Source organism: Perognathus longimembris, chromosome 12 (genome assembly GCF_023159225.1).
Source record: "Perognathus longimembris pacificus isolate PPM17 chromosome 12, ASM2315922v1, whole genome shotgun sequence".
Taxonomy (NCBI): domain Eukaryota; kingdom Metazoa; phylum Chordata; class Mammalia; order Rodentia; family Heteromyidae; genus Perognathus; species Perognathus longimembris.
Genome location: NC_063172.1, coordinates 12878783 through 12891915, shown reverse-complemented (window position 1 = coordinate 12891915; position 13133 = coordinate 12878783). Strand labels below are relative to the sequence as shown.

At 38.7% G+C, this 13133-nt stretch overlaps 1 protein-coding gene across 2 annotated transcripts in view; it reads left to right on the top strand.

Annotated features, from left to right (window-relative positions):
- The window catches only part of Fam91a1 (family with sequence similarity 91 member A1), a 44530-nt gene extending 34880 nt beyond the window's left edge, over positions 1–9650 (top strand). For both annotated transcript variants that reach the window (XM_048358432.1, XM_048358433.1), the window contains exons 20-24: positions 1098–1247; positions 3855–3959; positions 4486–4609; positions 5747–5816; positions 7176–9650. In XM_048358432.1, the coding sequence (XP_048214389.1) occupies positions 1098–1247; positions 3855–3959; positions 4486–4609; positions 5747–5816; positions 7176–7361 (635 nt within the window). In that variant the 3' untranslated portion in view covers positions 7362–9650. The remainder of the gene's footprint in view (positions 1–1097; positions 1248–3854; positions 3960–4485; positions 4610–5746; positions 5817–7175) is intronic.
- Positions 9651–13133: the final 3483 nt, after the last annotated feature.

Here is a 13133-nt window from a genome sequence, read left to right as displayed (position 1 = left end):
AATAAGAAGCTATTCAGATATTCCTTGCTATTCAGCAAGATTGAGTTGAAGAGACTCCCCTTCCCTGTAAAGATTGCTGAAGTCTGCAGATGCTCAAGTCCTTTGTATAGGTACAGGCCTTGTGCATAATCTAAGTGCATCCTCTAGTCAGCTCTAGATTATATAACATGAACACAATGTAAAACTCATCCTAAGTAGTTGCTCTGCCCTCTTATTTAGGGAGAATTATAGAAATGCCAGTGCAGGTGCAGACATTTTGATGTGTGGTTGTTTGACTGGAGGACATGGAACTTAAGAGATACATAGGGGCAAGTGTCCATTCAAAATAAAAGATGCTTTCTCCTGCCTCTTACGAATAAATATGCACAAAAACCCAAAGGGAAGACTTCTCTCCCCATAAAGCCCCTACCAAGAGAAGAATACTTTTCTGTAGTGGTCTTTTTGTTATTTACCTAATACTTCATAAGTTCTAGGGAAAAATAATTATTTACCTGATAATGCAGATATGGACAACAAGATCTTAAATTTTATAAAATCTCAAGAATTATTGGTAAAGACTGTTGCCTGGGGAAATTGTTTATGTAAATTATATAAAAGAAAATGTCTTCAGATTTGAGTGGACAGATCTTTCTTTTATATATTTGCATACTTATGAAACCTTTAGCTAATTTCTAAATTTTATTAAGTATATAGTTGCAAGTAAATAGTTAGCATCCATTCAGTAATTACAGTGAATCAAATAGGAAAAGAAAACTCCAACTTGTATTTAATACATTTCCTGGTAAAAGCCACTGATTTTGTATTCAAGACAGAATAAATGCATGAAGAGAAACGGAATTTGCCACTGATTGGCTTAGTTTGCTTACTTAGCAGGTTGTTTGTTTTGCTATATATAGCAGATGCCTTCTGAGGACAGTATATATGTCACAGGTAAATAGCTTTCTTTTTCACTTGTGTATTTCATCATTAGAATCAACTTGATAGACTAAAGTATAAAAGTAGTTCCAAGAATTGCTTGATAACATATATTTCAGTTTTTATTGATTTTTATATTGCAACACGACTTCATGTGCATGTTGTCATCTCTTTGTTCCTAGAATTTACCCGTGTCAATATGGGTGTTCACAAAGCATTGCAAGTATTAAGGAACAAAGTGGACTTGCAGCATTTCTGTGGCTATGTCACCATGTTGAATTCTTCTAGCCAGCTTGCAAGTAGAAAACTCAGTGATGCTTCTGATGAAAGAGGTTAGCAAACAGATGGGTTCTCTGAGTTCACATAAGTGGTTTAGGTATAATGAAGTCTTAACATATTAAAAAACTTAGCAGATCTTTTGTGGGAAGGGTGATTCTTCAATACTTTTTTTTTCACTAAAGACTAAGAAAATATTTGTCCAGATGTATTTGTTATATTAGTTTTATTTATATATATAGTTAGTGATTCTATTAGTTATATATATAAAACTAATATATATAATATAGACAAATAGTTGTTCAAATGGATTATATCTGATTATAGTTGATTCAGTGATATATTAGTTACATATAACTAATATGTTAGTGTAACTAGTATATTAGGATATAATATATATATTAGTTATATAAAATGCATATATGTATAGACAAATGATAGTTGTTCAAGTGGAGGAAATACAAGTGCCTAACTAAAGAGATGATGATCTCAGGCTAGATACAGAATGGCTACTAGTGTCTAACTCTTTATAATAACAATTGTGTGTATAGGCATTTAAAAAAAATTTATTGTCAAGGGGTTACAGTTACATAGTAAGGTAGTGAGTACATTTCTTGTCAAACTTGTTACCTCCTCCTTCTTTTCTCCTCCCGTCTTCCTTCCTCCCCAGTCCCCCCTCCCTTCCAAGTTGTACAGGTAGTTTACAACATATTGTCTTGTAGTATTGCTGTTGCTTTTACCCTTTGTCTCACCATTTTGATTTTCCCCTTCCCTTCCCTAATTCAGACAAATATATATGCAATGCCCAGGGTAAAAAATCAAATACAGTGACCACAGGGCCTTAACCATAGGGAAGATGGAGTTCCCCAAAAGGCTAAACATAGAGCTCCCCCTTCTGGGCATTTACCCAAAGGATCACAAACAACACCATACTAAAGCTACCAGCACAACCACGTTCACTGCAGAATGATTTACCCTACTTAAAATATGGAACCAACCTAGATACCCCTCAGTAGATGAATGAATCAAGAAATTAGGTATATATACACAATTGAATTCTATGCTTCTATCAGAAAGAATGACATTGCCCCATTCATAAGGAAATGGAAAGAGTTGGGGAAAAAAAACCCACCATACTAAGTGAAATGAGCCAGACCCAAAGAAACATAGACTCTGTGGTTTCCTTCATTGGTAATAATTAGTATATGTCTAGGATAGTCCTAGCAGAAGATCACAATAGCTCAATAGCTGTGTCCACATGATCACATAAGATGGTGCTAAGTGAAACAAACTCCAGGTTATGGAAACAAGCAGTTTATCATGGTTGTTGTGTTTCTAGGCTTGTATTCAGCCTTAGGACATGATGGTTTCAAAACTCATCATCTTTATAAAACTGTTTCCAAAGTAGACTTAATTAGTGTTTAAATTCTTGAGAATTAGACCTTAGAAACATCTCTCATACAACTGATGTTACCTGGATCTTCATACCTTGGACAAGTTGCAACTATTTCCTGCTTAGACTTCCTGTCCTCATCTTTCTGTTTCCAATTTGTCCAGCATATTACCAGCAATTTACTATGCTACATATTTTTCTTTTTAGTTAAATTCATGTTTGAATCACCTTCTCATGTCTACTGAATCTTCCCGATCTCTCATAAGACTGATTTGCTTGTGGCTTTGACTACAGGTGCCAGCTCTAACTGTTAACACTGGGAGACCTTTCAGTTCACTCTTGACTGCATTTCATGAACATGAACTCTTGAGAAAATGTGATTAATTATTAGCTACCTTATGGATTGGATTGGCAGATTTGAGTTGGCTATCTATTTCTAGGCCATTTATCTTTAGCCAAAAGAGTTGGATAGCTTTCAACAGATGACTGCCAGTTATTTGCCATGGTGTTTAGCAGAAAAGAGGATTCAGTCATTTAAAAAAAAAATGTGTCTACCACAGCTGTTATTTTTGTCATTCATCCCACAAATATTTAAACAATAAACATGTTTCTGGTGCTAGAGATACTTAAATTGTTAAGACCTGTTTTTATTCCAAGGTTTGTGAAAGCCTAGTAAGGGAGACATTGAGGAGTTGTAATGAGTAGCAGGCTGCTTACAGTGCTAATGGAGGACAGAGAAGGCATACCTCAGCCCAGCTGAGCCTCCCAGCTAGACCCCGTAATCAAGGTACAGTTTAGACTGAGCACTAAAAAAATGACTTAATTGGCAAAAAGAGGATTGTTGAATTTGTGGAGTTTTACAGACTTGTAGACAGAGGGAGGGAGTAAACTGTGGGTTAGCCAAAAGCAAGAATTGTTGGGGAGTAGTAGTAGATGAGCAGACAAGTAGGTAAGAGGTAGGGAATCCTGGAGGGTCTTATTGCTGAAGGATATGAAATAAAATTTTTAAAAGGAAGAATATAACCAGGCTGCTTATTTCTGTGGTTGAACTGGAGATGGCTCTAGTTATGATGTAAAGGAAAGCCTAAACTTGTGCTCTGTCCCAGAGCCAGGACACTGCCAGACATCTTGAGAGTACAAAATGACTGCTTTAAACAGAAAACATCATTATTGCCATTATTACTGTTGCTTGCAGTCCTCTTTATGTTAAGATTGATTTATTGACAGCTCTGGCTGACCGCTAGTATCCTAATACTGTTTGTCCTTAAAGGAGAACCCGACTTGGCTTCTTGCTCAGATGTACACGGGAGTACAGAGTCATTTGAAATGGTCATTGAGGAAGCCACTGTAGATTTGACAGCAAAACAAAACTCTGGTAAGATGTTAAAAGTGCTTTGCAGTTTTATTAAACTAGTTTCTGAGGCTTTACTTTTTTGTTTAAGCCATTTGTCTGATATATGTCCAATCCACAGTGAGCTTTTTCAATATGAATTCTCCAAGAAACATTTGCATATATTTAGAATAAGAATTCTATTAGTATAAAGTTAGGACCTCAGAATAATTACCTTATCTTCATTATTCTTGTGGTAAATATTTTTATATATTCATTCTCTTATCTTGCAGTGTCTTTTTTTGCACATACCTACCTTGTACACATGGTGAAAACTGTGTGCTTCTCCCCAGCTGCATGGACACAGGCAAAAGATAGATTCTTGTGTTTTGAGGTTACTTGACCTGATTGAATCCCTTCCCCTTAGCAAGCCCCTGGTGGCTATCACTGGGATGGGAAGAACCTGGGAACTTCAGATTAAGAGGCCCCTGTGGCTCACACTGTGTATATCTGTGTGTGTGTGTGTGTGTGTGTGTGTGTGTGTGTAACAATGTTTTGTGTCCTTTTTTAGGTACCACAACAGAAGCAGATTGGGTTCCTCTTGAGCTGTGCTTTGGAATTCCTCTATTCAGTTCTGAATTAAACCGGAAAGTATGTCAGAAAATTGCTACTCATGGCCTTTGCAGAAAAGAAAGGTGAGGGTATATATTCATTGTCAGGAAAGGTTCTTGATTTGATTGTTTTTGTCAGTACTGTGGCTTGAACTCTGGCCCTGCATTCTTACTTGGCTTTTTCACCTTTACTTATGGCTGGTGCTCTGCCACTTGAGCCATATGTCTGCTTCCAGCTTCTTGCTGGCTAATTGGAGATAAAAGTCTCTTAGGATTGTCTGCCCAGGCTGGCAGTCTGAGCCTCTTGCATACTAGTGTCCATCACATCTTCAAGCTATCAGTGTTTTCATTCCACACATGAGCATGGTAATTGCCTGGTATACATTTGATCACCGACTAAAGATTAGAGGTTTAAGTGTTAAATTAGGTTTTGGTTTGACAAGTGCTATGGTAATTTACATGAACTTATTTATCTAGGTTTGGTAAAGGTGTGGTGAAATGGGCATGTAGAGTATGAACCTAATTCTAAATACAAAAATACTTATAGAAAATTCCTTGTGCACTTCTCTTTCTCAGCATATTACACACTCCAGTTATATTAATAATAATGGTCTCCTATTAGAATTTGAATGATTTCCCTAAATTTTCTCTATTCCTCCATTTTCTGAAATACTACTTTTTAGTGATGGTATGCAGGTTTGGTGTCCACTAACTGATCCTTTGGGAGTGGTTGCTCTCAGATGATATAGTTGCACATTATATTTTATTTCAAAATGGCCCTTTTAAAACTATACTATTTCACTTCATATTATTAGAACAGGCAAAAGATTAATGAAAACATTGAAAATGTTTTTTCAAAAAAAATGTATGTGCCGGGCAGGGTAGCTCATGCCTGTAATCCTAGCAACTCAGGAGGCTGAAATCTGAGCATTGTGGTTTGAAGCCAGCTGGGGCAGAAAAGTCTGTAAGACTCTTATCTCCAGTTAGCCACTAAAAAATGCAGATGTGCTGTGGCTAAGGGTGGTAGAGTGCTAGCCTTGAGCAAAAGACAGCACCCAGACCCCAAGTTCAAGCTGCATGACCGCCACCACCACCAACAAAAATTATGTAATTATTAGAATGCATATCCATACCATATCCAGCACTTAAATTGCTAACATCTTGTAAATTTTAGTTTGTGACATTGTTTGTCTTAAAACTTTTATCTCTTTTTTTTTTCAGCCTTCAAAATCTCTTACATTCCAGTAGAAAACTCTCTCTGCAAGTCCTTAACTTTGTTCACTCATTCCAGGTAACAAACCCCTCAAAATCCAAATGGCATTTGTGTAGACCTTTAAGTATACAGAATCCCTCCATGTCTGTTGAGTATCTATAGCATCAAAATATGAAATAAGCACTAATTTCATTTTGTGAATGACTCTTGAGATTCAGGAAGTTAATTGGCTTGCACATTTCACTGGGCAGGTGTTCTTCGAGCTCAGCCAGAAGCCTAGGTTCCATTCAGTGCTTCATTTAGCAGAGTTGTGTTGGGATGGGCTGCAGCCATGTACCATGCTAGGAGCTGGGGTGCACATGTGCTGACCTCCACTAATGCCTTCACTTCTGGGTGTGGCACCTGCTGTACCAGCAAAGGCTGATGCTGTGGACCCAAGAGAGACAAGGATATTGTGAGACTTGATGTGCAGGCTTTTAGAATGGAACATATCTGTTTTGAATATTTGATGCAATGTTTTGAGACTGTATTTGAAGTTTTATTTACACATTCATTCATTTATACATACTTAAGTCTACCCTGTATCAGACTTTGCCAAGCACCAGGAAATGGTAATGTGTAATAGAACATGTACAGTTCTGTAGGACAACAGTCAAACATTAAAATATGTAAGTAGCTAGGTTTTAGAAAGTACTTTGGAGGAGCTATATTATGATGGAATCTAAAGGGATACCTCATTTAAAAATAGAGAAGTAAGCCGGGCTCTAGTGGCTCACGCCTGTAATCCTGACTACTCAGGAGGCTGAGATCTGAGGATCACAGTTCAAGGCCAGCATGGGTAGGAAAGACGTGAGACTCTTATCTCTAATTAACCACCAGGAAACAGGAAGTGGTGCTGTGGCTCAAGTGGTAGAGCACTAGCCTTGAGCTGAAGAGCTCAGGGACAGCGCCCAGGCCCAGAGTTCAAGCTCCATGACCAACAAAAAGAGCGAGAGAGAGACAGAGAGTATTCCAGGCAGAGCCTAGGAGGTACAAAGATAGAAAGGGGAGAGGTGAGCATTAAATATGTGAACATGAGAAGCTTTCAAGTGCAGAGATTGCTCTGAACTCAGTGTTGTAACAGATTTTTTTCCAGTAGTGTTTTCCTGGTAGATGATAGCTTTGCGGTAGGTCCAGTCTCTGAGGACTAATTTTTCTAATCCTTTAATCTTCTAGCTTTCATTATTTCTATTTCAAAGCACTTACTACAGTGTAACTTGCGTCATTCTTTTAGGTTGGTTGGGCAGATTTTGCATCTCCTGTAGTATTTTGTATCCCATGCACGTTTCTCAGGTAGTCAAGTTATATCTCAGTTATAATAAGTAAGTGGTTATGGGTTGGTTAAGTTGTACTGGCAAAACTGAATGTGGACGTTCCTCTTGTTTCTTTGTCCTTCAGGAAGGTGCTTCAACACTGGACATTCACGCAGAACCTAGCTTTTCAAGCTTGCTTTCCCAGTCATCCGGTGCCGACGTGGGAGTTCCGCTTCCTGCAAAAAACTTAGTATTTAAAGATGGCATCTTATCAGAATGGAATGGACGATCACCTTCCTCACTTCTTATTGCCAACCTCCATTTGCAATAACTTGATTACACCTAAGTCTGTTGCTCACCCTTCCTGCCTTTTTTCTTTCTTCGTGTTAGCTTTGTAGTGACAGCCACTGGTAAGCATCCTGCTGCTGCGGTACAGTTCTTGCCTTGCTGATGTTAAGTGTTTGGGGACATGCCGATGTTTTCTGAAGAGTTGTTTGGTATTGCACACCTGATCGCAACCAAGTGCTTTCTAGCAGCCACACTGTATTTTTTACCCTAAGACAATCTGCATTTCTTTTATAAAACTAAGTATATACTTTATAGGCTTTATGATGACTGTTCTGTTTATAAGCAGTCACTATGAATATTGCAATGGTAATTTTATATGTTAGTTTATCGGACATAAATCTTGTTTAATTTTATATTTTGTTATCTATACTTTAGGGGATCAAGGGAGAGACAGGACTCTTCCCTCTGAAAAGGCTTCTTGATACTTAAAGTAGTAAAAACAGTAAACATCCAGTGTTGAGAAATGGTATGATGGGGCATTAAGAATTCCTGTGAGGTCTGTAAATTATGTACATTAATTGAACATTGGTGAAGATATGTAAATCAGCATAGTTGTGTATAACTTAACCTTGGGTTATACGACCTTAATTCTGATTCTTCATCGACATCTCATGAGAAGCTTTGGAGAACATTCTATTTTTAAACAGTGTTTATATGTGGACTTCAGTTGTCACTCACTTTGGGCTTTATATTTTCATAGAGTCTTTATGAAAAATAGAATTTATTTTCCACTCATAGCTGAGACTGCTGCATGTCCAGTTTTTGTTTGTTTTGTAGCTTTACCAATGAATTGTTATGGAAATTGAAGGGTTGTGATTTTAGGTTAGCACTACTTATTAGAAATATTAAGAATATGTCTTTGGATTAAAACACTTCACTGATAAGCCTACTTTGAAGATATATTCTTAATTTTTATCTCAAATTTATGTCAGTAGTTTTGGAGGAAATGAAAAGTTGGATAATTTTGGTGTATTTCTTGAGTTATTGATTCTTTTAGTAATTTATATGTCCAAACAATTGAAATCACTTTCTAGACTTTTCAAGTTACCTTCCTTGGGAAGTTAGTGCAGTGTTATAGTTTACTTTAGCTCTTCTTATGGAGAAATGGTTTGTTAGTTTAAATTGTAACCAAACTAACTGGCTAACAGCATATATCTAAAACACTTAAATCATTAGAAAATTGGATAATGTGATAGCCTAACATTTTTGCTGATGAATTTTGTTATTTATAGAACTTGTTATTTGTGTATTTAACATACTTCTGGAAATATATGCCTTCTTAAAACTGTTAACACACCCATGCATTTAGATGGTCTGTCTATAGAATTGGATATCTTGGAGCAGGTTACCTTTGGAACAGTGGTACTGTGCTTCACTTAAATGTGGTAATGTTTAGTTTTCTACTTGGTCTTACATAAGGTAGAAACCATGTGTATGTTTGTCTACAAAAAGAAAAAATAGATACTAATATTAAAATAATTTCTTATGACTGTGAGCCAGTCGTTTGTTTTTTCAATAATGATAATGTACATTCCTAGTGCTATTAGTTACGTATGTATGTAACTTCCAGTTTTTCAACTGAAAGCTGTAAGTATTTCTTTTGATCAGGGCTTTTTATAATCTCACTTTAATTTGCTTCATTTGAATTATAGTTATTTATTCTTGTATTAACCATCTAAATCAATTGTAATGACATGTACACTAATAAAGAACTGAACGTTTGTAGTTCTTGAGAGCAAGAGCTGAGTTTAAAGCTTAAAATATGGGAGTGATGTGCTGCCATGTTTCCTTTAGAGATAATGGAGAAAGAAATAGAGTTAATAATGATCATGAACTTCAGGGAGAGTGCTAACGAGACATGAATGGGTTCCACTGTGGCTTCTGTGTTGAATGAGCGGTGTGTGTCCGGTGTATTCACCAGGTTCTCAGCCGAAGACCTCAGACTGTTAACAGATGGAGATTTGAGCAGACTAGGAAATGCTGATGTTAGTGCTGTCCTTTGTGAAGGTGGCTTTGTCCTACTCATGTGAAAATGCATCTCTTAAGTCTTAGGAGTGCTGATACAGTTCAACAAAAAAATAATTTTAAAATACAGACTTTGTTACTTGCCAAAGAAGATTCATGGAAAAATGTTATCTAATCGTTTTGCAAATGTTTAAGTCATTTGGCTTTGTACCACCTTCTCTTGTTTGTTTTTTCCCCCATCCCTTACTGAGGCTGAGTCCATGGTAAGCAGACATTCTTCAGGAACCGAGAAACAAGAAAAGAGCTAAAGAAAAAAATGGCAAAGAATTCAGTAGGAATAGGATTTCATCTCTCAAATGGGTCTGAAGAAAGGCAATTTAATGTCATTTTCAAATACAATCATCTGATTTAGCCTTTTAAAAATATGTAATTAGGTGATTTTATGTGTATCTTGGGGTGAATAATAGTGATTTCTTTTACTTGATACTTTGTCCTTTTCTGCCATTCATGTTTCTTTTTAATGTTCAGTATTTCAAACAGTTTGTATTAAAAGATTTTAAAGTACAAAACTGAGTACAGTGGGTTGTTTTTCTGTCATGATGTTAATATTATGAAGTGAGATGTATAAAGTATTGTCAATTTGATTATTGGCACATATAACATGTTTACAAATAAACTGTGGTATTGATGAAATTCCTGTGAAATTAATTCTGTGAAATTAATTCCTTAATTTTAAATACAGCTATGCTTTCAGTTACTGTGTCCTTTTTGTGCTTATTTTTTAAGGCATCTTTTTATTTTGTACTAATTTCATACTTTAAAGTTGCAGAGATAGTCCAGACACATTCCCATAGCCTTTCCTAAACTCACCTAATTTGAATATCTTATGTGATCATTTGCACAATAGAACACAGCAACAAAACTAATTTTGTTTCTAGTAATGCTCTGTTTCGAGGTGACACATCACCCACCCCATGTAATAGGGCCCTCCTCCCCATCGGCCTGCTCTTGTCTCCTCTGTACTTCTGTCCATTCCCTTGTGAGGCGTGCCTCAGTGTGAGTTTATCTGATAGGTCCTTCCCACTGTACCATATGGGATGCGTGCTGTCAGTTGATTTGCTGGTGATTTCTCCTGTTAAGGTCCTGTCTGCTGGAAGTTCTGCTGTAAGTTAGTTTATCCACCTTGGTGCTTTGTCCTTTGGAAGAGTTGCCGAGGCAGGCAAGCACACATGAAAGGAGAAAGAACTTTATTTCCTGGAGGGAGTGTGTACTCAGGTTAGAGTTATTTAAAGAAAATGTGTCCCTTTCATTTTAAAACTCCATCATTTGTATTAGTGTGAGCTCAGGCCTGAGGTCCTTTCAGGTAAAATGCAATGCTGTTGTCGTTTAGTTTGTTGTATGAATACTTTGGCTTTGGCGATTAGGGGCTTTTCTAACATCTCCAAAAACGTGCTCCCGTTTTCTGTCTGCTTGCCTGCCCTCCCTCCCTCACTCCCTCCCTCCCTCCTTTCCTTCTTTCTGTCTTCCTTTCTTTTTAAATTTCCAACTCCCTTTGTTTCGGTAGCCTTGAACCAGCCATTTCTCCAAGGAGCTTTGGTTCTGTCAGAGAATGGTTCCATTTAGGATTTTCCAGCTGAGCATAGCTTGAAACTAATCCAGCCTGTGTAGGAAGTGGTGTTGGCGTTTCGTTTTGTGACAGGTGATAGTGCCAGCCCCAGTCAGCCGTGCAGTGTCTGGAGGAGAGCGCTGACTGCACGCGCCTGCTGTGGGCCAAGCTGCAGTGCATATCCGTCCAGTGCACGCCAGTGTCCAGTGTGTTCAGCGTACGGCGTGACGAGCAGAGGAACTAGGTACCAGAAATGGTATTTTAATGTGAAGACACAGCAGACTGTAAGACAAAAGCAATGGGACTAGGAAAATGCACATTTTATTGGGAACAGAAAAGGCCTGGCTAGGCAATCGCCCCCTGCCCCTTCCTCTGCCCCCCGTTCTGCATCCCTGGTGGCCTCGAGTAGTAAAGTGGCTGGTGCTGGCATGAGGCGTCACCTCCTGGCCCATTACCTCTGGCAGAGAAGCCTTGCACAATGACCCCAGAGAAGGCCATGTCCCCAGAATGGATGGCCAGTGAGGAAGCTCAAGAGCTTGTCTTGCAGGCGGTGTGGGGACTTGAGACGGGCTGTGGGCGGTCCAGTGATGTGGAGAATTACACAGCTCTCTTCGTAGAGACGTTAACCTGAAGGCAATCCACTCCCCGGAGAGCCTTTCCTGTCTACGTGGAGCTCTGCTTAATAAGATTTTTTTTTGCCCTTGAAGCAGATGAGGGACCTGATGTAAGTATTGCAGTTTTTCAGTATTATTACCAATCAATGTCTTACATGGAGGCAAATGTTACTTCAAATTAGGGAAGTTGAAAGATGTTAGCATACATTAGTTTTAAAAGGGGGATTTCATTGCAACATAGCATTTCCATCCATAAATATAACGTAATCCTCCCCTTCTATCACAATCCTGCTCCCCTTAAGACAATTTCACATACAAAGTAATCCATTTGATCATGTTCAACCTCATTCATTCTAAGGAGTTCAATTTTACAAAGGAATTAACTTCAGGCCCCAGATGGGTTAGAAAACAAGGATACAAATGGAAAGATAACAAGGCTCAAAGACAGAAGAGAGAAATATGGGACTTCAAGTAGTACTTGGGAGGCAAGTAACAACTCTGCATTGCCTGTCATAGCAGAAAACTAGAAACAACCCAAAAGTTGATAGGAAGGAAAGATGAACAAATAAGGATGCTACTACAGTCACATCTTCATATTCAGAAGCATCTCAGAAGTGGAAATGGGCGAGCTCTTGGTATTCCTCTGGAATGTTTGGTTTTGTTTCACAGGAGGATGTTCATTGTAAGTGGAGATTTGTGGCTTACAGTCATCACTCTTTTCTCTGGGGTACTTTGCGCTGTGGCTGGAGGGGGCGCTTGCAGCTGCCTGGATCTAGTTTTCTCTGGGCCCACACAGTGCTGGTGTCAGTGGTGTGGTCAGGGTGCTTTTCTGTTCCCAGCTTACTACGGATTTCCAGAGAGGAGCCTTCCGTTTTCGCTCCAGGCATTAGAAGTCCCGGCATCTAATCTGGAAGCTTCCTGGGCCTCCTTCCAAGTCACCCCTTCTGCTCTGGGTTTTCCCCTTGGGGTCCTGCCTGGAGGGGAGTAGGGGTGAGTCTCTGCTCTTTAAGATGAGCTTAATTATCTGTCACATTCCCCTTCCTCTCTCTCCAAAGCTGTCGGCCACTCCTGGATGTCTGTTGTCTTTCTCCTTGCACGGGTGACCTGGTTATGAACCTCTCAGTTTCATCAGTGATGGTTTCTGTTTCTCGTTCAATCTTGTGGTTTTAGTGAGTGCTGTCAAGAACAAAAACATTTAACTGCCTTGTGTTTTCTCAATGAACATACATACACAAAAGTAGGGAGAAGCCTGGTGCTGGTGGCTCATGCCTGTGATCCTAGCTACTCAGGAGGCTGAGATCTGAGGGTCACGGTTCAAAGCCAGCCTGTACAGGAAAGTCCGTGAGACTCTTATCTCCCATTAACCCCCGGAAGACCGGAAGTGGTGCTGTGGCTTAAGTGATAGAGCACTAGACTTGAGCTGAAGAGCTCAGTCCGAGAGTTCAAGCCCCATGACTGACAAAAAACAAACTGGGGAGAAAAATATAGTTATGCTCCATGAAAAAGTCCTCTTGTCTCATATGCACAGAACATAGAGATTACTTACACACACATACGCACACGCACACAC